Below are 25,030 nucleotides of genomic sequence, written 5' to 3'. Positions count from 1 at the left end.
TTTCACACCCTGCCACCCCTCCCACGCTGCCCTCCTCCACATGTAGGCCTACTGCTACCCCACTCTTCACACTTAATGAAAATGATAATAGACCTCCTGGGAGCTGAGAAGAGCAATACTGTGCTGCTGTCGAGGCACAGTAGCTGTCAGTGTGTTCACACTGGATGTGTATTTCATTTTCAGGAGTCACTAACCTTTATGCAGCTGCTTTGTTCGCCGTCCTTGTCCAAGTCAGTAAGACTTAATAAGTGTAGGAAATACCACAAGTGCAACAGGAGGCTGTCCATCTTGACATATAAAACTCTCGGAATTAACTTATTTTTCAGTTGCATCTTCACTGATTTTTGTGATGCATCTTCCTGCAGAAACAATATGGACGACGCATCTGAGGCTCTAAATGAGAATCAAATCAAGTTCTGGGAGCCAAGAGCCAAAGTGATTGAAGTCAAAATAAATAAAGCCTGAGTGCAGCTAACAAACTCATTGGGTTGGTGTGTGGCAGCTGATGAAAACCGACACAAACGGACAGCTGAACCTAATCACATGTGCTGCTGCCTGTGACTCGGTGTAAGCAGTTCAGTGTTCAGAGTTTCGTTATGAACGCTGGAAAAAGGCTGCATGTCATGAAATCCTTCCCATTCAAATGGAGTAAACAAAACGTTATTTTGATTGCCAGGACCCAAGCTGACACTGACTTCTGTCATTTCTGTACATGTTGGACCCCACCTCCCTCAAAAGAAAATGTGAGAAATGAGAAATTCCGCTGAGGTAATCAAATGCTCAGCAGTTGTCAAAGAAACTGCCATGAATATTTAATCCTGTTGTGAGGTAAATGCTAAAAGACTGAGATGGGTTTTCTTAGCAGATACAATGCATAAAACATGATTGATTCTAGCCCCCAAAATCTTTAAAGCAGAATTGAGAATGGAGACAGTGGTTTGTTCTGACCAGTTGTGCAGAAAATAAGAAAGGCTGGCACAATAACGTCTTGAAGAACTTATTGTGTCTGATCAATCGAGCAATTCCACAAGAGTCTGGATCACAAAGGGAAAGCAGATAAGACTATAGCAGCAATAAAAATTGGCGAGCACAGGTATAATATTGGTTGATTTAATGAAAATTCAATATGAATGCAGATATTGAAGTGTACTGTACTTTTTGCAAAACGGAGGACGCAACTATAACTTAAGAGTTTAAGAAAACGGTAACAGAATAGAAAACAGAACTCTTGAAGACAAGACGAGGCCTTTTCTGCTCTTCTCTGTATTTTATTTCAAACCGCTCACTGACCTCATTCAGGTAAATGGCAACATACTGGAGAGATCAACCACTCTTGGACAAGGAGAGGGTTCTTCTCAGAAGAAAACACCTCCTGGGTCGTGGGTGCTCACGTGGGCGCCAGTTTGAGTGGGGATTTGGGGATGAAGGGCTGATACAGTAGGTGATTCACCAGATTTATGTCTTTTTCAAGAGGGAATGGACAGCTCTCCTTAAAAAAAAAAAACAAGGAGACACAATATAACTCATCTTACTTCAGCCTCCTGCGAGCCATTTTTTTAAATTTTTTATCTAGAAGCAATTTCTGCTTCGCCATCCTCAAAAGATCAAGGAGAAAAAGCTTGTGGAAACCTGCGCAGACCCACACCGACCCGATGCTAGAGATTATAAAGGTGCAATAAAAAAGCTATTGGTGTACAAAAATGGGAGAAAAACACAATACATGGAATGCTGACAAATAGGACAGCACCTCTACAAAAGAGAGGGTGCGAGTGTGCGGCCCTTTGCTGTGGCACAATCAGTGAGAAGAGGCACCCGCAGAATGAAAAAAAAAACGAAAAGATATTGACTGTGCAGTGATACCATTGCTGCTCATAAAACCTATACATATAAAAACAAATCCATTCAGAATCAAGACCGTGAAGGAATGTGTTGGCCCTCACTTCAATTGCTCACAATCGTCTTCTCCTCCTCCTCCTCCTCCTTTCCACCTCCCCTCCCCTCCCCTCCCTCCCCCTCCGTCTTGCAGGGCTTGCCCGGGACCGGCGGGCGGCGCCGTCACCCGTGGGCGCCCCCGGGCAGGGCGGGGTCGGAGATGCCGTGGGCCGGGTCGCAGGTGAAGGACACGGTGATGGCGTAGCGCGTCCCCCACGTCACCTGCTCCACGCGGTGCAGGTTCTCCGAGCCGGAGGAGAAGAAGGAGACCCGTCCTGGAGGAGGAGAGGGAGAAGCAGACTTTTTTTAGGAAAGAGAGGGGGGTAATAGACAGAACGCTATAAAAAAAAAGGGAAGGAAAGAAGCTAGAAAGATCGACGGAGAGCATTCTGAGGTCAAGTGGAGAAGCAGCAATGAGGACAGGACTGAGAGAGATTGTGTTTCAGCAGCTAGTTTTGACTAACGCTGAGATGCTTTGATTGTCTCAATTTAAACAAATGCTTTTTCTTGGATACACAGTTTGGTGAGGTTCCTTAAGGGCAACTTCAATTCATTTAACAGAGGCTTTGCTTGGCTGGACCAGCTAATGAGCTATCGCCTTTTACCAGCCAGTCTGGGTCTTTCTAAACACAACCTGCTCCATCTCTGACAGACATTTGAATTACTGTTTACATAGCTACTCTGCAATCGTAACCCATAATGAAGAGATTTATATTAAAAAAAAAAGTTTTGAGGCTCTTGTTTTGTTACCAAACTTATTTCTTCTACTTTGAAGGGGTTATCTCATTATATGAATATGAATAAAAAGCTAGAATTATGTGTGCCCCAATTTGTTTGCTCTGCTTCCCTACAGCGAAAGCTGAAGCCTTATATTTGTGTGTGCATCTGTGTAGTGTGTGTGCATGTGTGTGTGTGTGTGTGTGTGAGGGTAAATCCCCCTGGCAGGGTATTAGCTGAGGATGTCAGGGGAAATCAGCGCTAGCAGTTAAGTAACGGAATTTACACTCTGAAAAAGCCAAAGAATGGGAAAATATAAGAGAGAGAATTATTAAATGCATAAACAAAAGAGTGAATGAGCGGCGACGCACAGTATGTGGTGTTCCGCTTTACCCATGTTAAAGAAAAGGAGGGCATTGTCAAGTGGCGGAATTGGTCACACAGCTTTAGATAACGGCACAATGAACTTTGAAAATAATCCCATGCAGTTGTCAATATAAACAGTCCCAATGTTCACTGTGAAGGATCCAGTAAATTCAGTACATTCAGCAGAGCGGTTTAGTGGCTACACAAAGGAGGGATATAGACCGAGACCTATCCAACTGGGAATCAATAGACTTCCATGGAAGTTCTTTAGCATTCAACCCAGTGAGCCGGTCTGGAGCACCAACTTATTTTCGATTGTCGCCGCATGTATGTTTAGACGGGGCTATTTCACCTTTGGCTAGGCTTCAATTTGCACCATCTCCAGTTTTGTGGCTTAAAGACCCCATGAAGTGAAACACGACAGGACAGGATGTGCCTAAACATAAGGGGGTTTTTCAAGGTAAGACGAGATGTAATCGACAGGTGTAACAGAAAAGTAATATGAGTAAAGGAATCAATGCTACCAGTGAGTACTAGTAATGTAATTTTATTACTTTGGAAATGAGTTACAAGTAATGAGTGATGCATGACTTTTTTTGAGCAACAAACCAAACATGGCCTATGAGAAATATGCATTCGAAACAGTCAAATGCAATTTCACTCCATTCTTCTTAGCATGAGCAGCGATAGCCACCATGGCTGAACAGACAAAGAAAAGAGCGCTACCTACAGAAACTCAAACTGCATCAACAGAAAAAGACGTCACAGTACTGGACACACTGTTTGACTGACAGGTGATCTCTGGGAAGAGCAGTGCAGAAACACCACAGCAATGAGCGCTTAAAACCAAAGATGGAGACCACTTTAACTATCATTTTTGCCACCGCCTCTGTATTTATTGCCACGTCCTTAAATACTGTTGCTGCCGTTGAGCAATTGGTTAGCACTGCAACTCAATGCCCACTCCTGCTGTTCAACTCACACAACTCCAGAGTGTATTTGTTTGTTTATTAGATCATGAACGCAGCTCTGATTTGCATTTAATGAGGTCTTTAACTTCAGAGGCCTCATAGGGCGTAAAGGAGATGAGTGTTCAGTGCTAACAAGATGCTGTATAATGTGTGACTCATCCCAATGCCAATACCATGGTTCACTGCTAGAACGTCTTGCCTGTAAACACCACCGACAGAGTCACAAGGCACACAACACATAGATACGGCTACCTGTCGATGTATAGATTCCTCCCACAGAGTCATAATTAATTACTGGGAGATAAATCCAACAGAGCGTGTGATGGACCAAAGAGACTCAACAAAGGATCCTTGGGGACTAAGGAGCCTTGGATGAGTCTCTTTGGTCCAGAAGAAAACCAATCGTCAGATGTTGGAAGTTCAAGGTAGATGGTGTGGGGTTGAATTACAAGGGGGGTTGAATACTTTGGATAGATCTGGAGGAACATAGACAGAAGCGTAGGGTCCTACACACACCACTGCTGAAGCTTAAGCTAAAGAGGCTACTCTAGTGAACTATGGTGGTTCTGATATAACTAGACAATAAAATATCTAGCCAAAGTTCATCAAGTCTCCTACTCAAAACCATTCTTCACATTGCTTGCAAGATTGTCGATGGTAGCCTCTATCTCACACCACTGATTTTGTTTGTGCTAATGTTTCTCCAAATTAAGACCACATTTCCCAGCACCTTAAAAACGGGGGCCAGGCCTCCAAAGTGGGGCTGGCAAAAGTCCCCTCCTGTTCCAGCGCCAGTGCCAAGTATCAGATAAAGATATAACCTCATTGCATTCAGCGTCTGTATGTCTGCAGGAGAGCGGCTGCCAAGGTCAGGCCGGTGGTTTTAAGGCACCGGTGCAGCTGGAGGTCTGCTAATTCCCCTGCGGTTCTCTAAGCCGCCAAGGTTAACCCCCATTAGCTCTCCTGACTGGCAGACTGACTGTATCTTCCTCTGTCAGCTGCATGCGCCATCTCTCTATCGCACTGGCCATATCTGCTCTTTATCTATCTCCCAGCCATTTGCCGTCTCCATGCTCATCGCTCTCTCCCTCCCTATCGCTCCCTCACTTTTTCATATCTCTCTCTCTCTCTCTCTCATGCACACCTCTTTGTCATCCTCCTTCCCCTCATCCTCCACTCGTTTTCGTTGAACTGCCTGATTGTCTTCCTGCCGTTATAATTACACCTCATTCATCGCTGTCGCCTCAAAGAGCCGTGATTATCTCTGTGTGAACTCATCATCTGTCCAGATATGAGGGTCGCATTCTAACAGAGTCAAAACCTGTCAGTCAGTCGCCCAGTGTGCCGCTCCAAGAGTCGGTCAGTGAGGTGGGGTGCGTATTTAAGTAGATAAAAATAACAGATCCTGGCTATTGATGCATTATGCATGGCTGTTCGCTCCATCGCTTGCTTGATGTACCTCTTTAAAAAATAGCACGGTGACAGCAGTAATCACGGCGGTTCGGTTTCACCATCGGCTTTGACGGATCTGTCATATGTAGATTCTCTAGCATGCTCTGACTCCGCTGAGGGACGGAGATCTATCAAGGAGGACGAGAAAGACCCAGCAGTTGTCCTACTTCTCCCTCATCCCATCCCTTCCTTTGTCACTTTTCATTCTTCCTCTCTCTCTCTCTCTTCCCCTTCCTCGAGACACTTGGCTTCACTTGGCGTCAGGTTGGAGATGAGGCTGTCCCCATTCTATCTGTTGTGTGGCGATGATTCTCACTTCAGTGATGCAGGGTTGGCTGGGGGATACGCGAAAGCTCATCACAGGAGACCAGGCAGCAGGCGGGCTGGAGTCACTCTCCATTACCATATGTCCTTCAGCCGGCGTCCCTCACAGCTGCATCATAGGACACTGTCAGCGGCCCAGAATGCTTCACCGTTGCTCACTGACTGGGTAAGAGGCTTGTCTACGACCGGCACGTCAGGAGTTAGAGGGAGCGGTGGCAAGATAAGGGGGAAAAAAAGGGGAAAACTGAAAGAGAGGAAAGAAGAGGAGGGAGCAGGTCGCTGTTCAGACCGCTTAGCCCGAGTTGATTAGAAGCAGCAGAAGAGTTCAGGTTAGCGGGCGGGAGATGATGGACAATGGGGGGAGATAAAGGGAAGTGAGGGAGCAAAGGAAGAGAGGGGGAGGAAAAAGAAAAAGAAGGGACAAGGTGAAGGAGAGGGAGAGGGTAGAGTGATGATGGGATAGCTGGAGGAGGATTGCTATCAGGTATGACCGAGGGGAAGCGATGCTGTCAGGAAGAGGTAACAAAGAAGCGGTGTCCCATATTGAACAGATTTACAAAGCCTCATTCTGGAGCAACGCGGTCTGCAGAGGCCGAGCAGGGAGCAGAGCAGGGGAATACGATCTGAGACTTTATCAGTAGATAATACATATGGCCCTGATGTAAAATTCCCTGACTTTTCTATGACTTTCCATAAGTAAGCCAGAGTGCGTCCATGACCTAGAAATTCTATTCCTTCCTGGTTTGTCAATGTTGTTTTTCGGCTCAGAAATTAAATCTAAAGGGGTAAACAGTCTGGTTTCCACTACAGCTGGCCTCGCTGTGGAAAAAACAACAACCGAAAACCACCATCTAATGCAACAAATGTGTGAAACAAGGTGGAAAATACATTCTGGCATATTCCTGTAAAGTGACCCATTCATAAAATTCCCCGACTTCCTCAGAGAATTGATCAAATTCCCTGACTTTCCCTGTGTGGAATTCACCTGTAAAATTCCACGAGATTCCAGAAATTCCATGTCCAGTGGGATATAGCTTATATTAACCATATGGGTTTTGAAGAAATATTTTGACATATGAAGATATAAACCATTTACACAAAGCCTTACCAATTACCAAGCCTTACCTTTATAATCTGTACAGCTACATACTGTATTAACCGGCACACTATATAAGCAGAACCACCAGTGTTACCCAAGATATCAAAATGTTGTTATATCTAACCCACAGGTACCACATGGGAGTGGAAGACTAATCCACCTGCACCTTAAGTGTGCAGCCAGAAAGGTCTGTACTGATGATTACCCACTTACAGTGGATTATGCCCACTTTGCTCCACATTAACACACTTTATAGAGCTCAGACCAGCTCCGGGATTCCATAATACAGCTGAGTATAGCAATTGAAATTTTAAGTACAGCCGCATTAGTGAAAGCTCTTTATCTGTTTTACATCACTTACTTGAAGTCTCGGTTAATTCGTTTATACAGATGAAGCCGCTGGTTGCCAGGTTTTACCGCTGATACTCTGGATTGACAACATCCTGCCGCACCGCAGGTAAAACATCATTATCCTTGATGTAGATGATGGAAACTATACGCCCCTATGTTATGCAGCTTTAGGTTTGTAGTTGGTAGTTACCTGCTCGTGGTTCCACTGTCCGGTTGCCATTTTGGTCCATGAAGATGAATCTTCCTCCGGTGAAGTCAGATCCATAGTCCGATAGGTACAGGAGAGAGGTGTAGTCAAAAGAGCCATAAGTCACCTGAGAGAGAGGGAGGGGCAAAGACAGGGATAGAGTGAGAGAGAAAGAAGAAAAACTTGACCTCTTTACATCCCTATCATTAATTCAACCACATAGCCATAAATTGGGAGCGAACTCTGTAATTAGGGAGAGATTTCGTTCAGAATGGATGGTCTGTGCTACTGGACTATTTATGCGGCACAAATTACAACAATACTGATGACTGATGCTCAGACCCAATCAATGAGCTCAGTCATGTGGCTCGTAAGCAGCTTTAGAAATGAAACACCAAAGACGGCCCGAGACAGACCTAGGCGATATGTCAAGACAAACACCAACAGACAAGCTGACAGGAAACCAGAATTGGCAGTCTTTTGACAAGGAGTCTAACAGTAATTTTCGAGTGAAGCCTATGAGAGCTAAAGTGCAGAGCGGGAGTGCTCTCGCTTGATCGTAATTCAAAGAGAGGTGGACAAAGATGAATTGATGAGAGGGAGGTGAATCGCTGAAAACAACTTCAAACCAATCAAGATCAGAGGACACTAGAAGTTTCCTCTGATTTATTTCTAGAGTTAAAGTTACAATATGCAACTTTTCCCCACATTAAAATAACAAAAAATAAATCTGGTATGTATACATTATGAGTCTATGTCTGCCTGTGTGCTCATGCATAAATCCCCTGTTTGCCTGAAATTGGCTTTTCAATGATGTTTTGGACGTTTTGGAGCGTATAAGTAGCTGGGTTGCGGCTATCAAAGTGAGGCTAGTGGCCACAGCGCAGGGAACAGTGGCGGAAAGCAGTAAGAAAAGAAAGTACAGAGAAGCTAAACATGCTTCAGACAAGACCATTGGTTTTTCCACACTGGTGGCATCTGAAGGAGACAAAAGGGCTAAGAGGCAACGCAGAGCTAGCTTGTATACTGCTACACAGGTAGGATGCTAGCTAGTTTGATACGTTTTTACGTGTTCGTCAGACAGTTCATCAAGATTAGTGACAAGTGTTGGGGTGTGAACTTGACCAATTGAGGGGGAGGAGGACAGGACTTCCAAAAAAAGTTGCATTCTGTAACTTTAATTTGTGTCTTAACCAAAGTTTGAGCCGGTTATCTAGCTAGGCTAACAGACCGATAGGCAAAACCAGAAACTTGAACTTTCTTTCAGTCCCACTCAATGATAACCTTCATGTGCTGCCTTTTTAAAATGTTCAGGTGCTCCAATGTTTTTAATGTGGACTCTTGGATGATTAGCCAATGGGGTAAAAGAGATCCAAATAAAATCAAAATCAAATAGGGGCGAAAACCCAAATCGATCAAGTCAAGAGGCTATTTTCCAGCAAAGATTAACATAAAAGCAAGCAGGCTGCGCTGGGAACATTTCCAAAAATGGCGTGCCAAGGTCATGAATGAAAGTCCTGCAGTTGTACATTAGTCCCCACATCTAAAATTCAGCTTCATTATGTAGCCAAGATTATTTGCATGGTGTGAATGAAGGAAAAAGACACTTCTCTGATATCGCGCTGCAACTGTGCCAGGACACCGTATCAGCAATATGATCGATGGGAAGAAAATTAACCACCAAAGACGTCAGAGGCCATTTACATTTAAATGAGGGCCGGGTTAGCCAATTAGCCCCAAAATGGCGGCGCAGACAGATGGAGAGGAGAGTGGGTGCTTTTGGATTCAATTTCTCCAGCTCTCGAGGGGCAGGAGGAGAGGAACGAAATGAATGGTGACGAAAATGAATATGGCCGAGGAATGAGATGGCTGTGAACACAAAGGACAAAGCAATCGCAAACAAGCAATGTTCCAAGAAATGCCAGAAGCAAAACAAATATGTACTGTTTGTCTCTCTCTCTCTCTCTCTATCTCTCTCTATCTCTCCCTCTGTCTCTCTCTCTCTCGCTCTCATACACACAAGAAAGGAAAACAGATCAATATTGAGACAGATGCTTCAACAGTTTTATGTGTGATGCCCACCATGTACAAATAAAGCCTCCAGCTCTTATGTTTTGAAATTCTTTCAAAAAAGACTTTTAAAAAAGTTCAGAAGATCCACAAGAGAGACAGAACAGAGATGTCAATTTTAATATGCGATGCATCAGAGTCAAACGCAATGATTCATTTTGTCTATCAGCCCGCTGGCAAGACAATAAGAAAAAACATCAAAGCAAGTCCCATTCAGTAGAATACCCTTTAGTTTTGGACTAACCCACCCTCCTGAATTCCTTTAGTTACTTTTTTACTGAATAGATGTAAAGTATTGAAGCTTTTTTTTCTTTTTCCCCAAACAGACACCCCGTTTGTTTGAAACTTGCCTCAAGATCTTGTTTCACATTCTTCTCGATCCCAAAACATCTTAAATGTCTTAGGATGATGAAGCAAAAGACTGAAGATTAAAGTGCCGACAAAGAAGCCACGGCCGATGAATATTTATGGGGAGTGAACAACGCTGTGAGACGTGAACAGTTTATACAAGAGAACAGCGGCGTCTACGAACTCGCCTTGAGGGGAATACCACTCCATTGAAGAATTTATATACGCTGTTCCCAGGTTCAACAAGATGTAAAAGCTGCAGTGGCTCCATAGGAACTGGCAGAGATGGTAAAGGTGAATGTGAGAGAATCCAGGGGGTGTTTTCTGGGGATATGGGTACTGTATATTTTTGGAGTGGGAGTCTCAGGAATACTATGACTTAAATCTCCAGAACTGTGTGTGCTTTCCACTTTTTCAGAGATCTGGAATCTAGAAAACCATGTAAAATTGATTTCAGCTTAATAGTTTAAAGATGCTGAGATGATTCCTGCGGATGACGTCTTACCTATGGCATCCAAAGTAAGAGGAATCATAGCTCTGTGTGTTTTTTTGAGTGTGTGTGTTACCTTATCTATGTGCGGGTGCCAGTACTCGTCGTGCTGGGTCTTGGCGGCGGTGCTGTTGATTCTGGAGAAGAAGGTGGGCTTAGTGAGGTACATCAGAGACCGGTCCAAACCAAACGTCTCGGCAATCAGCGCCTGGATACGGCTGCGCACGTCCCTGAGAGGTGGAAAACACACACAACCTGTCAGATTCAGACACACACATACCGCAGCAGTGACTGAAATGTGATTTCATGTGTTAAGGAACTACGAATTGAGTTGATGATTTATTTTTTATTTACTGTGATGCATCAGGCAACTTTCGCCTAGAGGATGTCTCACCTATGGTTCGGCTAATATGGGTTTTTGAAGGTTGATGCCAATACAAATACTTTTGGACTGAAACCGCTATTCATTTATTTAGTTTTCAGTATCCCTAAATACAACCATTTTCATGCCAAATAATTCCAAAAAATTATGGATGGATTCAGTGTTTCCCTGTAAAATTTGATTCTTGGCAGGGTGGAGAAGCCCATGGGACACTAAAACACTCATCATCATTATCATATTCATGCATACTTATGTGGAATCCAACAAAAATGTTGCATTAGAATAAACTCAGGTTAAGGTCTTCCCATAGACAACCAGTGTGGTTTAATTCTACAATAAATATGTAATCAAACAAACCGCATCATATCCATCATATCAGAGCTAGATCACACTAAATGGCTGATATATGATTTTCAGTAAAAGGTCAGTATCACATTGCATCAGTTACATCTTCTTGTCATATATTATAATTTATCTATGCATGTATAAATGTCTCGTTCCAGTTCCTGCTGGCAGGTTTGTTGCTTTTTCATGGTGCCATAAAGGTGGCAGATGGATCATAAGCTTTACTGTAAAAGACCTTATGAGTAGAGTTATCCTTTATGTGCTGCTGTTACTTGTTATCTTTTTGAATCCGAGAGGTACCATCATTCGTTTGGGGTATTTGTAAGAGTATGTGTCACTTTTTTTTCAAATGGTGGGTATCTCATTTTGGAACCAAGCTATTCTATACAGTAAATGTGTGGGTGATTTTTAATGAAGGCTCCTTAGTCACCTGTAAAGCTGGAAATCCTCGTGGGTGAACACATCGCCAATCTGATCCCCAAAGTACCTGGAGCCACACCGTCACAGACAATCACAGACAGCCAATCACAGACACAGATGCAACACAGACACGGGCAAAAGCCAATCGGAGACACGTGAACAGACAGACACGTACGGACGGTCACAGAGGCATACGCAGACAGAGCAGAGGGGAGAGAGCAGAGGAGATATTAGCATGCGTTTGCATTCTGAGCACGATCACCCGGGTGGGCGTGTCGCCCCGCCATCCGAACCGTCTGACTGCTTCGCATGAGGAATCCCCGACGGAGGAGTGGGGGGAGTGAGGGAGGGAGAGAGAGAGAGAGAGAGAGAGAGAGAGAGAGGAGCAGACGATCCAAATACAACTGGGTTCCACTGACAGTGATGAATCAGAGTCATATGGGTGACTGGACCTGCAGATGACAGCTCACAAGCACCGGCATCAGTAAGATTGATGAACAAACTGTATTCGAAGTTGAATATATTTCTGTATATTCTGTCTGTTACACTGCGTATGGAGGAAGCACACAAGGCAAAAAAAAAAAACAGGAGTGCTGGGGACACAGAGAAGGACAGAGAAAATGTACTTGCGCACCTGTAGATGTTAACAAACTGCTTTCCCATCGACAGCGCCCCGGAGTGCAGGTCCAGTATGGAGGCCTGAAGGGGCCAAATGTCAAATCAGTTTGACAGTCAACACAGCTCAATAAATAAATGCTGTTGATGCCCTTTTCCAATACATTTCACTGGCACTGTGCGTGTGAATAGCATCATTTCCTGGTTCAACTCGGCTGTAGCCGGTCTTGGTCTGCTTGCTCTGCCCTTTACTTGTTATTGCCTGTCCACCGCCCTGGGACACTCTTCTGTCTTTCACAAGCCAGCAAATAAGTCATTTTCCCCCGTCGCTTCCCCTCCCTTTGGTTAAGTGTCTTAACACTCCATAAACTGTTTCTTTATTGGCTGTGGAGCAGGCCCACTGGGGCTAGAGAGCAGGGGGTAGGGCATGCCAGGGTCATGCAGACGCCCCTGGACAAGAATATCACACCCCGTTTTATCTGCTGGAGCGGGACGTCAAGCCAGTACTCCACTTACTGGACCAGCCTGCCCTCTAGTGCCAAGAAAAGGCACTTACAGTGGGGAGTCAGGATAACATTGAGCAAAGTGCATCTGGGGTTCAGCCAATATGGATTTTTGAAGGGCAAAATCTTTGAATTTGACAATTTTCATGCCATAAAATCCCCAAAAAACTGCAAGTATTCTGTGTTTGCCCCAGATTTGTATTATTGGCAGGGTGGAAAAGCCTCTGAAACGGCATTTAGATCATCATGGGACACTAAAACTCTCCACTGAAACCAAAGACTATATGCACACTTCCAATCCAATCAAAATTTCATATTAGTATCAATTCAGGTTAAGAGCTTCCCACAGACAACCAGTGGAGTATTGATCAATTTTACAAGAAATCCATAATCATACAAATTAAATTATATTCATCATATCAGATGTGGACAATACTGACTGACCAATTCTGAATAAAAGGCCACTATTTTTCCAGTATATTGGCAAACCCATATATCGGTCTGATCTTAGTATCGTCAGTGGGGCAGTTTGGTCTGTTTCAACAAGGGTGTTCTACCCACACATATTCCCTAAAATCTTTGGAAGCGGGAGATACATAACATACTTTATTAATAGCATAACAGTAAAAGGTGTGGAGAAGGGCAAAGGATTCCCAAAGAGGCAACAGTAACCAAGATCAAAATGCATATATAGGCCATGGAACAGTGAATATAGCTATACAATACATGCTGCCCGAAGAAGAGCGGATCCACTCGAGACTCACTGCCTGAAGTGTGCGTGCATTGTACCATTATTCTAACAATATTAAAGCTTTTTTGAGGATATACTCACTCCTCCCTCTGAGCCGGCCAGCGCCAGCCCCCTCTCCGCCAGCCTGTGTGTGCAACGGAGACAGAAAGTATTCCAAGTAACTCATCAATACTGGAGAGAGGGAACACATGGAATGGAAAAATAGGACTGGGAAGGAGGGGAAGGGGAGACAGCCAGTACTTTGTATGATGTTGTTTACCTCCTGAGGACCTGAGCTTCCTCCCTGCTCACCACACTGTCTGCGACTGCGCGGCCGCACTTCTGAGGAGTGCATCCTGGGAGAGAGAGAGAGAGAGAGACATGTACAGTGTATATTGATGCAATATCCTCTACTGGCTTTGGAGGCTTTTGTGGCCCCGAAGCAAGAGAGAAGAGAGAGCGAGAAAGTGGCAGAAGAAGTCCAAGGTAGGGAGTTTGTCGGACTTCTGCCCATCGCTGCTACAAACTCCCGGGCTTCCCTCCAACCTCCTGACCATCAGAATTTATTGCTCTAAACCTGAATCCCCACTGTGTTGACTTTAGACACTTGAGATGCACAGTCGGAGCTCCAAGCAGCCCGCGTTTAATAAGATACGTTTGCTTTCTCAACTTCAGCTTCAGCATCTGCCAAGTTTAGCCTCAAAGTTTTTGTTTTAAAATCTCTTCCTTCACAAGATGCCAGGCAGACCGGAGAGGTTTATCCAATATTCTTGGATGTTTCTGCAGTGTATGCCAACCAATAAGTTGGGTTTGGAGTTGAGAGAATCAGAGCACTTTGGTTCCAATATGATGCAACATAAAAATTTCCAATTAACTACATTTACACTTGCTGAGAGCTCTTTAGCTTTATGACATGAGTTGAAGTTTCATCCTGAAAGCCATGCAGAAAGCTGTGGAAACCAAGTTACTTTTGCTGCTTTTCACCACTAGAGAGCACACTATGCACAGGAATGACAGTCAGCTTTGTAGTTGACTTCTACTTAGATTGCCTGGATAAGCAGTGTTGCTGCATTACAGTTTTCACCTTCAAGAAGTGACGTTTTTGGACTGGATAGCTATAATTTCATATGAAGCGACTCACTGCTATTGATAGGCTGAATCAGATCCAAGAGCAGGAGTGGTACGACTGGATTAGAAGGTTATTTATCAAGTGGGCCTTGGCTTTATCTCATCTGAGTCATGTTTACACAGCAGAGGCGGCCTCACCCGGGTAGCGCTTGTAGTTCTCGTAGTCCTCGGAGCACCGGACGGTGTAGACCCGGGGCTGGGGGGAGACCAGCTCGCCCTGGCTGGCCAGTGTTTCTGTGATCTCGCTGTCCCGCGTGGTGACGTACAGCCAGGCAGCCGCCCCACACAGCGCCACGGCGCCCAGCAGCAAAACCAGGGGCCCTCGGGACCCCCTCCATGCGGAGGCCTGGCGCAGGGCGTTGCCCCTGAGGAGGACAGAACACAGGTCAGAGGGGTCAAATGTTGGGTGTTTGTGGTCTGGAGGTAAACTATGACCTCATCATAAGGCAAACAAGCACCAAGATAAACACATTTTCAATAAAACATTCCATCCTCATACAACTTAGATCAATTTGATACTAATTACTAGGATGCATACCATGAATTTAGGTCATAGTATAAACAAAACGGCGGGTAAGCTCATATATTCTACAAATACAGTTTAGTTGGGTTTTCCCTCCACTACATCCCACTCTCCCCATTCACCCTGCCCAGCTTCACACAAGAGTCCAGCATTATTTTATTCACTTACCTTTTGATTTTCTTCTCTATTCCGTTTGCATCCGAAACCTTCGTATTCCCTCGTCGCTGCACTGTCATTTCGACCCACGGGGCATTTAGAAAACACACACAAAAAATGATAAAAAGTGATTCCTGTCTACACAAAACCATGTACCATCCCAGCAGCAGCTTGGTACCACTCTGGTGACTTCCTGGTGGACGCGTAACGGCACGTCTGATTGGCTCTTCGGAAGAGAAGCCAGTGTTTTCATTGGGCCACGTCATCGCGTGCCAGAAAGCGCCTGACTGCAGAAAATACACACAGAATTACAGAAATAATACAATTATACAGCGTTGGTACTGTTTGACAGTCTTCACTAGACTGCACAAAAAAAGAAAACGTTATAAATTAAAATGCATACTCTCATCGATTGCTCTGTCAGCTGAGACAAAACTAATCGATTACCTACATCAGTGCGTTATGTTTTGAAACAAGTGAAAGCGACGGACACTAACATCGTCTCGTGTGGAATGTGATCCAACTCGCCCTCCATTATAATATACAAGTCATTTCCACTTTCTGGTATCCTAACTCAGTCTGGTGCGGTTTCTGCATTCCTGGTGAGTCCAGCAGATGTTCCTGCACACATAAACACACACACATACACACCTGTGCATATTACGGGCTTGTAAGATATCTACTTGCTGCCTGTAAAGGATTTGAGCCAGAATGAATTTTCCCCCATGGCCCAAAGGAAAGAAACTAGTTCACCTGGATTTGAAAGGTGCCCCTCCAAGAATTGAATACCTTCACAAGGTAAGAAACTATTGCAGCACTCATTTAAACATATGTCAGTCTGTTTATACTGTTAATGATGCCTGTGTCTTGTATTTCCTCAGCTGATTGAGCTGTTCTCTCAACTGGGAGCTGATGGCCTGCTGGTGGAGTATGAGGACATGTTTCCTTATGGGGGCGAGCTGAGCCTGCTGCAGGCCACAGCACACCCTGCCTACAGGTGGACACACACACACACACACACACGCACAAACACCAGACATTGCTCATTCCCCTCCCAACTGAAGTTATCACCGATATTGGCCAATTTATATGCTTATCTGATGGTTATTCCTGTCTGTGTGCGTGTGTGTGTGTGTGTGTGAGTGTGAGGGTGTATGTGCTTTTTATCAGATCCTGTAATAAAACTGTAAATCCTTGCCTTGACTGAACCTCCTGTGCGCTACAGAGATAACGCTTTATGCACGAGCTTGTCCTGTCATAAAGATGCTTTGGAAAAATTACTAGTCTTGGATATGGGGACTAAATTGTTTCCGGCTGTTTATTTATATACTCCTTTCAGCCGTGAGGTAGTCTTGTCTATCCAGGATGTTGCCAAATCCAAGGGGTTGGAGGTCATCCCGCTGGTGCAGACGTTCGGTCACATGGAGGTGAGGCAGGCACTCTTCTGCTGTTTCGAATTGGTTGTAACTATTAACATGGTACTCCCATCTCTCGCTCTCACTGTCTCTCTCTCTCTGTTGTAGTTTGTGTTGAAGCATCAGTCGCTGGGGGGCCTGAGAGAGGTGGCCCACTGTCTGGGCACCCTGAATCCCCACAGAGAGGAAGGGGTGCGGCTGGTGATGGAGATGCTGAGGCAGGTGGTGGAGCTGCACCCGGGCCTACAGACACTGCACATTGGAGCAGATGAGGTGAGGACTAGTCTCTTGATCGTAAGAGAGAAAGGCTGTGAACCCAAATTGGAGAGATAAAAAGTGAAGAGAATGCCCATGTGCAGCCTAGATCCACAGCGACTTCTCACGCTGTCTCCCTTCCTCAGGTGTATCTGCTAGGTGAAGGAGAGGAGTCAAAACTCTGGTTGGCCTCACCTGGAAACACAGTGGAGAAACTTTTCCTGAGTCATGTGACCAGGGTGGCCAAGGCCGTCAAGGAGGCGTGGCCTCACCTGAACGTCATCATGTGGGACGACATGCTGAGAGGGATGGGCCACGACACACTGAAAGGTGAGGGGGGAATAGAGTCACATTTAACTATGGACTTCATGTAATAAGAGGATGGAACCCCAAATAACCCAATCTGAAAAGACATTTGTTGTCAGATATGAATTATATAAGTGTCTATACTTTAGGTGGGCAGATACAGTGGGGGGAGTGAAACCTATGATCACAACAGTCATCCTTATACAATTGACCTTATTCCTATGCCTTATGCACACAGTGGCCATTTTGAACGGGGTGGGAAAGTACTTGGAAGAGCAAGTTCAGCTCTGTCCTAAGATGCACATCATATAAACATTTATCATTTCACAGATACCGATTGAAAAACATATTAAAATAAATGGATCTCAGGTTCACATTATTTGGCCTATTATTGCTAGCTACCAGAGTCTAGCGTATTTAGCTAGCTAGTAGCTACTAACTAGTAAACTGGCTAACTTCCCTGCTAGCTAATTTGATAACTGTTGAGTCTATTTGAAGTCCTCCATTATGTGTTGAAGTAACGCTAGTTTTATATATATATGCCACTGAGTATTCAAAATGGCCGCTGTGTGAATAAGGTCAATTGGGCTAACTTCTAGGGATGGAAGTAATAGCAAAATTAAACTATTCCTCATTTTGCTGGGGACCTGCTGGAACCCTCTCAAGGACCCCTGCTGGTCCCTCGACCCCACTTTTGGAACCACTATGTTTGGTGGTATTAATGCACTCAAATACTCTTTCTGTTGTTATTCATGTGACAGCCAGTGGTCTAGTAGGACTAGTCCAGCCCATGCTGTGGGACTACAACCCTGTGCTGGATGTGGACAACACTGGTAAGAACTGCTGCATGAAATGTTAGAATTTGGAAATCACTTGGACACTAATAATGCGTTATCAATTTTACGTAACCTTTGTACTTCAATGTAGTTGCTAACGTGGGAGCTATGGATAGTGATGTATATTAATCCTTCTGTGCTCTCCAGTGTCTCTGCTGGAGAAGTACCACAGTGCCGGTCTGTCAGAGCTGTGGGCAGCCAGCTCCTTTAAAGGCTCCACCAGCGTTCACAGCAGTGTGCCCGGCACCCAGAGGCATGTGGACAACCACCTGCAGTGGCTGAAGGTGGCAGCCTCCGCCCCCGCTGCCATGAACCTGCAGGGCATCGCACTCACAGGCTGGCAAAGGTAAGAACCAAAGGAAATGATCAGGGTTACAGTTATTAGCCAGGTTGATGGTAGCTTTTCAATGCATTATCATTTTTTACGCAACTTTTTGTACTTTGTGAGTGCTAATATGGGGGAGGTGGAGGTCTAGAGACAGTCGATCTGTCTGTTTATAATATGTCCATTGTGTAATAAATGACGTTTTTACCTGGTCCATTTTCCCCCCCCAATGCCAGGTATGACCATCTGTCCGTTCTGTGTGAGCTGATGCCGCTGGCTCTTCCGTCACTAGCAGCCTGTCTCCAGACCCTCATCCATGGCCAGTTCAGTGCTGAGGCTCAAAGCAAGGTGACAGAGAGCCTGGGCATATCCTCTGTGGAGGTGGAGGCCATGCAGAGGTGAGACCCTGCACCCTGATTGTTTCATTAACCGTACTGACATATTAGAAAGTGTCGTATTTAATATGAGTGTCTGCAGAACTGACTGGATTTTGTCGGTGTGTCTCAGGACTTCAGCGGGTGACTCGTTGTTTGCAGGAAGGCAGCTGGCTGAGTTGGTTGTGGAGCTCACATCACTGCTGAACTCGGAGGACATGCGCTATTTTGAAAGTAGCATGTGAGTTATATGCAATGATCATAAAATCTTATTTTCATCTACCACAAACTTGTCACAAATAGCCAGAAATCATGCTTTTATGGGAAACTTCTTCTGTGCTACTGTAGGTTTGTAAGAGGATGGTTCACTCCCTACCACCGACAGAGGAAGATGGTCAACCCTCTTATCACCATGCAGATTCAGAGTCAAGCGACAATGTGAGCCTGAATCTCTGTACAGTATCCTCCTTTTTCGAATTACAGGGTAATCTGCAGGTCCTTAAAAACTGTTGCCCATTTATAGAAAAGCTAAATTAAAAAGTCTTAAATTTAGCTTTCTGAAACCTGCAGATACCCTGCATTGTGTGAAAGGCTGCAACGAACGATTATTTTCATTATCGATGAATCTATTCATTATTTTTTCGATTAATCAATTAATCATTTAGTCTATAAAATGTCAGAAAATAATGACAAAGCCCATTACAAGTTACCAGAACAAGTGATTCTTAAATTTCTTACTTAGTCTGACCAGCAGCCAAAAAACCCAAAGTATTCATTTTATAATAATATGAAATTGAGAAAAGCAGCAAATCTTAGCATGTGTGAGACTGTAACTAGCAAATGTTTGGTATTTTTACTTGATAAACTTTCTAAAATTTCTACTCATACACCCATCCTTTCTTATTTGTGTCCCCTCTTCCCCTGTCCGTCTCTCCTCAGGCTGTTGGCCGTGTTGGAGCAGAAGGTGGAGGCGGTGAGGGGGGAGATGGTGCGTCTTTACCCAGACTCTACGGCCCAGGAGTGGATAGAGCAGCACGTCAGCCCCGTCACGGCTCCCCTGCGGAGGATCACAGAGGAAATCACAGCCTGTCTAGAGGAGATGATGCCGTCTCTGGCTCCCCAATAAGAGAGACCCTGATGTCCAGGCTGGGAGGATGAATGGTACGAGGTCTGCAGAGGGACATTAGGGGGTAAAGGATAAAAGTTCCCCGTTGATAAATTCAGGTGTTCCATTAATTCTGGAATGGGACACTGACCTTGAAAATACTTAAAAGTTTGTGGATTTGAGAAAAATAAGGCCTTAAAAGTTTTTGAAAATGAATGGCCTTTAAAGTACTTGATTTTTTTAACACAGAACCCAAATTCATCAGTATGCCTCAGCTCTCTGTCCCATGATGGATATTTGCGTTGATACAGCAGCAGTTTTAAAATTTCCATGAATTCTTGACTTGACAAGATCTTGAGTTATAAATGAGGCTTCTATGATGTTAAATCCTTGAATTTCACCAAACAAGACCTTGAAAGTCATTGAAAAGTCTTTGAATTTGATGTCCAAGTGAGTGTGGGAGCCATGATGGGAGAATGGGAGTGATTTTGTGCAAACTGGTGTATTATGTGAGTTACCTGCAGTAAAGAAAACAAAGAATTATGAAAAAAGGACTCCATGTTTACATACAAAACACTTTTATATCATTCCTGCAAGTGTATCCAAGTAAAAAAAGACAAAAAAAATCATCCAATCAACCAAAAATCTCATTCGTCATTTTTCTTTCAAGCGGCATATACTCACACTTGCTATCAGCCAGTAGTGACAGAGCCCTGATTCAATACTCTTGTCAGACAAAAAACAACCGAAAAAAAAAAAGTTTAACAAAAGTGTTTGCCTGAGATTCACTCTTTGGTTTACAAAAACAGAAAAGAGCGTATAAATGTTAACACAAAGACAGATGGACAAACAGCGAAAGGCAAAAGCATTTTACCTTTCACATGTAATTCACTCTCTTGATTGAGCCGTGAAAATCCTTCACGCTTGATTATAGTTTACAGTCGCATGCGCGCATCTGGATTGTGGGTTGGTATGAATAAACAAGCAAAAGGTGATTATCAACTGGGTGGTCCGGAAAACACCGGTGTTCCCTTTTTACTGTGGGAAAACCTGCACACTTCCAATGACTCCTCCACATAAACACTTGTTACAGTTCAGTAGGAAGAAGGCACAGTGAGTCTGTCGTCTAGAGGAGGATTCTCAGATGGTCGTTAAATCCAAAACGCTTACACATGATATTCATTTACAGAGATCAGCATTAACAGTAAAGTAACAGCAGCTGTGTTTAAATGGTCCTCAAAAACTCTTATTTTCTTCATACTGATATATATGTATTTGTATGACAAAATCTTAACTGACAGATTTTGTATCCCAAATTTTGTATCCCAATTCTATAGGCCGTCGTAACCTGCCATATTATAAAAAAAGACATGGGAGGAAGGGAGTTTGTAAGGCAACAATCAGGAAATACTAAAAAAGAGGTAATATCCTTGCTGCTTCAATGCACATGCTTACAGTATTCCGTTTATATTGCAGGTGGACGTTACCCCCAGGTCGTCATCACCCAAAACCACACCCTCTGTGATGTGTCAGAGTTCGTCTGCTTCATCCTCTGAATCACTGCTGTGGTCCAGAAAATCCTCCTCCCCCTCCCCCTCCTCATCCTCCCCCTCCCCAAACTCGGCCTCCTCCTCCTGCTGCCAGCGTCGCTGCAGCTCCTCCAGCCCCAGGAAGCGCTTCACCAACACCGCCACGGCCTCCACGTCGCTGACGGAGAAGACATGGAATGAGAAAATAATATATGACCTTATATTAGTTCAAAGCCTATTTCATAACCATACAATATGTTTCTCACTACTGGAATTCAACCAATACGGCCTTTTGAAGGCCGATACAGAGACAGTTTCTTTAGATTTGATCGTTTTCATGCCAAAAGTATTCACTGTTTACTTAATTCAAAAACACACAAAAAATTCTCCAGTGAAACCCAGGAAAATAAGAAGAATAGTCCAAATTTAAGTAAGCAATTGAGACTAGTAGTAGCATCTGTACGTAAAAGCTGTAAGTAAATCCATGAATGTTGATAATCCATGCTCTTTCCCATACTTCCCACTAATACAGTCTACTTAACGTGTTGGAATTGTCCGCAGATTACATAACACTACAATTGTTTATAGTCTGTTTTATTGTTTTATAATTTCTGCTACTCTTATTGCATATTTTTCTATGCTGTTTGTGCGCTTACACGGTTTTCTTTTTCACTGCTGTATGCAATTACTTTTGCTGCTACAGTGACCTAATTTCCCCATGGGGATCAATTAAGCTTAATATTGTCTTAATGATAATAATAATAAACATATTCATGCTGCTTGTGTGGGATCCGATCAAAATGTTGCATTCATTAGAATCAACTCAGGTTAAGGACTTCCCATAGACAACCAGTGTAGCATTGATCAGTTCTACAGTAAATATGTAATGAAACAAACTGCATCATATACATCATATCAGAGGTGGACGACACTGGCTGGCTGGTATCTGATTTTTAATAAAAGCACAATATCGGCCCCATATATCAGCCTACTAGGCCCAGTGTCTTACCTGCGTCCCCCCAGGGTGGCACTCTGGGTGAGGGGGTAGGAGAGGCCCGTAGCCAATCGCAGCACCAGCAGGTAGCCCCGCCCCAGATAGCGAACCTTCTCCTCCTGGACAGAGACGTCCCGCAGGTGTGCCAGGTCCAGCACCACTGACAGATCCACAGCAACAGAGAGAGATGGCGGTTTGGAAAAACACTTGTATCACATGTGAAGTTATGAAATATATATTAAGAGGTACTGAACCTGCTGAGCCTCTCTCTGATGCTACTGACCTTTCTCGTGCCCTCTCCTCCATAAGGTCAGGACTAAGGCGTACAGGCTAATGGTCTTGAGCTCAATCAGGTTCTGGGTTTTGTCGAACACGGCCTCCTCCCATTCCTCCATGTTCTGCATGGCCACAAACACACAGCCGGTCACGTAGAAAAGCTTCCACAGGACGCTGTCTGTCAAAAGGGAAACAGGAGTGAGACGCACTCAGCAAACATAGATGGGAATATCGATGATAGAATGCAAATTGGTGAATAGATGGTGGTGAATCCAATTTGTGTACCTGAGCTGTAGTATGCAGCCGCCAACCCAACAGATGCTATACCTGAAAATCAAATGAGAAATTAAGTGTTTTGGAAGCAATTCATATGCCACATGCATTCCTACCAATATGGTGCTTTACCATAACCACAGCTCATTGGCGGTGGCTGTCATTTGATTATAGATCACCTCTTAATTTATTACAATCACCTATTATTTTCCTACCAAGATGGCTGTGTGATGATGTAACATATGAATACGAGGATGAGAGCAAAGGAGATAGACCAGTTTTACAATTCTTACATATTGGGGATGGTGGCTGGGTCAGTTTAGCTAGTATGAACAGTAGTGGTGTTTGCTGTTTGGCATTCAGCTGTAACAGTATGCAAGTCACACACACACACACACACACACTCACCAACAAGGAGAGACCAGGAGCGAATCCCCGGGGATCTCTTCAGGTGGAGCAGGGTGGAGCTTTGCTCCTCTACTGTCATGTATCCCATCTGAAAACACAGGCCAAAACTAGGAAATTAGCACTTGACACTCACTCAAGCTGACCAATAGATTGTTGACCATGGACAATAGATTTGTTTATGCAGGTAAATAACTGCATTGGTTTAAAAACTGATGGTTATTAGGAAAATGCACTAGCATGAATAGGTTTTCAAATGACCACAAAATGTAACGTCATGCTAGATGGGTAAAAAATTCTGCTATTGCATGAGGATTTGAGTAGAAAGTATTGCTCAATGAAAGCCAATTTACCCACACCTGGCCTATAACAAGTTTAATATTCAAGATATGTTTAATATTGTGAGTTGACGGTGATTACAGATATAATAGCCCTAAATCTACTTTAATCATAGCAGAAAGCTCAACAAGATGAGAAGGATGATGATGATGATGGGATGTGATGGATGAGACTGACTACTCCCCACACACCACAGCTTCACCACGACTGTACAAAGATATGAACAATGACACATTTTGTATCGCTTACCTTACACTCTTCAACTTTTTGCCAAGTCGACTCGCCAACAGAGCAATAGTACAAGGAAACATATGAGTTGAAATATAAGGAAGTTCAATTCATGTTGCAGCAACCACTGTACGGAGAGGGTGTTACTTCCTTCCTGGATACGACAACACTGATTGGATGATGACTTTCGATCTTGCCTTCAAAATAAAAGCACAAAATTAGTCATTTTGAGAAAGAACGAATTATCTATTTGGTAGTAGACAACGATAACTTTTTGGGAAAAAAAATATTTTCGTTTACTAAAGACACCTTCTTAAATATATTCTTTATTTTGTCTTTTGTATTTAACGTTAGTAGGCTATTACTGAAAACTTATGTTTTGACAGGAAGTTTTTTTTTTAGGCAGGTTTCTTCCTTAGAGGCAATGTTTCGAAGCCTTACTTCAGGGCAGCGTCATCAATGTGTCGTCATCAAGCAGGCGTGGCAAAAAATGTTAATTTCGAGAGTTCAACGATCATGCGCAGTGTAGTTGGAGTATCTGGAAGCCTCACTGTTTACATGTTAGCTTAGCTTGCTACTTTTATGCAAGGAGGTTCTATATTCATTTTATGTCTTTAGCATTATACCTTTCTCACAGTGATTTCCCATAATTTTATGACCATATCACCTTTTGAAAGCAGAATACTGGCCGATAGCGTACAAGTCAAGTGCATTTGAGAGTGCATTTTAGCTGCATTATCTACCCAAACACCTGTCATCAGCCTCAGGCATCTGATGTCAATGTTCTCTATGTGTAATGATACAGAGGAATGAAATACCTGTCTGTGGCCCCAGAGGCTTCATATCATAATGCTCTCTGTAATGTTAAACCACAATCAATAGTGAAACACCTGCTCTCAGTGATTCATATTAATTCTCTAACACCAAATACCTGTCTTTGGGCTTCATGTCAAAATGTTTTTTATAATGTAAAACCACAATCAGTAGTGAAAGACCTGCTCTTAGTTATTCATATTCATTCTCTTTTACACCAAATACCTGTCTTTGGCCCCAGGGGCTTCATGTCATAATGTTCTCTATAATGCTAAACTACAATCAGTAGTGAAACACCTGTTCTCAGTGATTCATGATAATTTTATTATACACCAAATACCTGTCTTTGGCACCAGGGGCTTCATGTCATAATGTTCTCTATAATGTAAAATCACAATCAGTAGTGAAAGACCTGCTCTCAGTGATTCATTGCTGTCAAGGCAAAGGG

At 43.7% G+C, this 25,030-nt stretch overlaps 3 protein-coding genes across 3 annotated transcripts; 1 reads left to right on the top strand and 2 right to left on the bottom strand.

Annotated features, from left to right (window-relative positions):
• Nucleotides 1-1,094: 1,094 nt before the first annotated feature.
• Nucleotides 1,095-15,275, bottom strand: ogfod3 (2-oxoglutarate and iron dependent oxygenase domain containing 3). Its single transcript, XM_071907913.2, has 9 exons — nt 15,122-15,275; nt 14,569-14,795; nt 13,583-13,658; nt 13,405-13,447; nt 12,089-12,153; nt 11,465-11,521; nt 10,384-10,537; nt 7,403-7,526; nt 1,095-2,207 (listed from the first exon to the last, which is right to left on the bottom strand). The coding sequence occupies exons 1-9, from the start codon at nt 15,259-15,261 to the stop codon at nt 2,056-2,058; spliced, it is 1,038 nt and encodes a 345-aa protein (XP_071764014.1). The 5' UTR covers nt 15,262-15,275; the 3' UTR covers nt 1,095-2,055.
• Nucleotides 15,276-15,506: 231 nt separating this feature from the next.
• hexd (hexosaminidase d) lies at nt 15,507-21,960 on the top strand. Its single transcript, XM_071907764.2, has 13 exons — nt 15,507-15,711; nt 15,808-15,907; nt 15,991-16,106; nt 16,449-16,536; nt 16,633-16,797; nt 16,926-17,109; nt 17,847-17,918; nt 18,069-18,267; nt 18,483-18,644; nt 18,754-18,861; nt 18,969-19,058; nt 19,560-19,781; nt 21,202-21,960. Exons 2-12 carry the CDS (start codon nt 15,821-15,823, stop codon nt 19,744-19,746), a joined length of 1,458 nt encoding a protein of 485 aa, XP_071763865.1. The 5' UTR covers nt 15,507-15,711; nt 15,808-15,820; the 3' UTR covers nt 19,747-19,781; nt 21,202-21,960.
• cybc1 (cytochrome b-245 chaperone 1) lies at nt 20,306-23,930 on the bottom strand. Its single transcript, XM_071907765.2, has 6 exons — nt 23,791-23,930; nt 23,206-23,293; nt 22,810-22,851; nt 22,532-22,702; nt 22,264-22,408; nt 20,306-21,432 (listed from the first exon to the last, which is right to left on the bottom strand). The coding sequence occupies exons 2-6, from the start codon at nt 23,291-23,293 to the stop codon at nt 21,255-21,257; spliced, it is 624 nt and encodes a 207-aa protein (XP_071763866.1). The 5' UTR covers nt 23,791-23,930; the 3' UTR covers nt 20,306-21,254.
• Between the last annotated feature and the right edge of the window lie 1,100 nt (nt 23,931-25,030).

Source organism: Centroberyx gerrardi, chromosome 20 (assembly GCF_048128805.1).
Source record: "Centroberyx gerrardi isolate f3 chromosome 20, fCenGer3.hap1.cur.20231027, whole genome shotgun sequence".
NCBI lineage: Eukaryota > Metazoa > Chordata > Actinopteri > Beryciformes > Berycidae > Centroberyx > Centroberyx gerrardi.
The sequence above is the reverse complement of the archived record's forward strand: the minus strand, read 5'-3'. Positions and strand labels throughout refer to the sequence as shown.

What these genes read in the sequence shown, in the direction of transcription:
- ogfod3 (XM_071907913.2), bottom strand. Translation starts at nt 15,261, where the DNA reads ATGGTTTTGTGTAGACAGGAATCACTTTTTATCATTTTTTGTGTGTGT. An exon ending in GAAGCTCAGGTCCTCAGGAG is followed by an intron (nt 13,448 to 13,582) that starts GTAAACAACATC and finishes TTGCACACACAG; the next exon opens with GCTGGCGGAGAGGGGGCTGG. An exon ending in GAGGATTTCCAGCTTTACAG is followed by an intron (nt 10,538 to 11,464) that starts GTGACTAAGGAG and finishes TCCACCTCTCAG; the next exon opens with GGACGTGCGCAGCCGTATCC.
- hexd (XM_071907764.2), top strand. Translation starts at nt 15,821, where the DNA reads ATGAATTTTCCCCCATGGCCCAAAGGAAAGAAACTAGTTCACCTGGAT. An exon ending in ACAGCACACCCTGCCTACAG is followed by an intron (nt 16,107 to 16,448) that starts GTGGACACACAC and finishes TACTCCTTTCAG; the next exon opens with CCGTGAGGTAGTCTTGTCTA. An exon ending in ATTCAGAGTCAAGCGACAAT is followed by an intron (nt 19,059 to 19,559) that starts GTGAGCCTGAAT and finishes GTCTCTCCTCAG; the next exon opens with GCTGTTGGCCGTGTTGGAGC.
- cybc1 (XM_071907765.2), bottom strand. Translation starts at nt 23,293, where the DNA reads ATGGGATACATGACAGTAGAGGAGCAAAGCTCCACCCTGCTCCACCTG. An exon ending in GGCTGCATACTACAGCTCAG is followed by an intron (nt 22,703 to 22,809) that starts GTACACAAATTG and finishes CCCTTTTGACAG; the next exon opens with ACAGCGTCCTGTGGAAGCTT. An exon ending in GAGGAGAGGGCACGAGAAAG is followed by an intron (nt 22,409 to 22,531) that starts GTCAGTAGCATC and finishes TGGATCTGTCAG; the next exon opens with TGGTGCTGGACCTGGCACAC.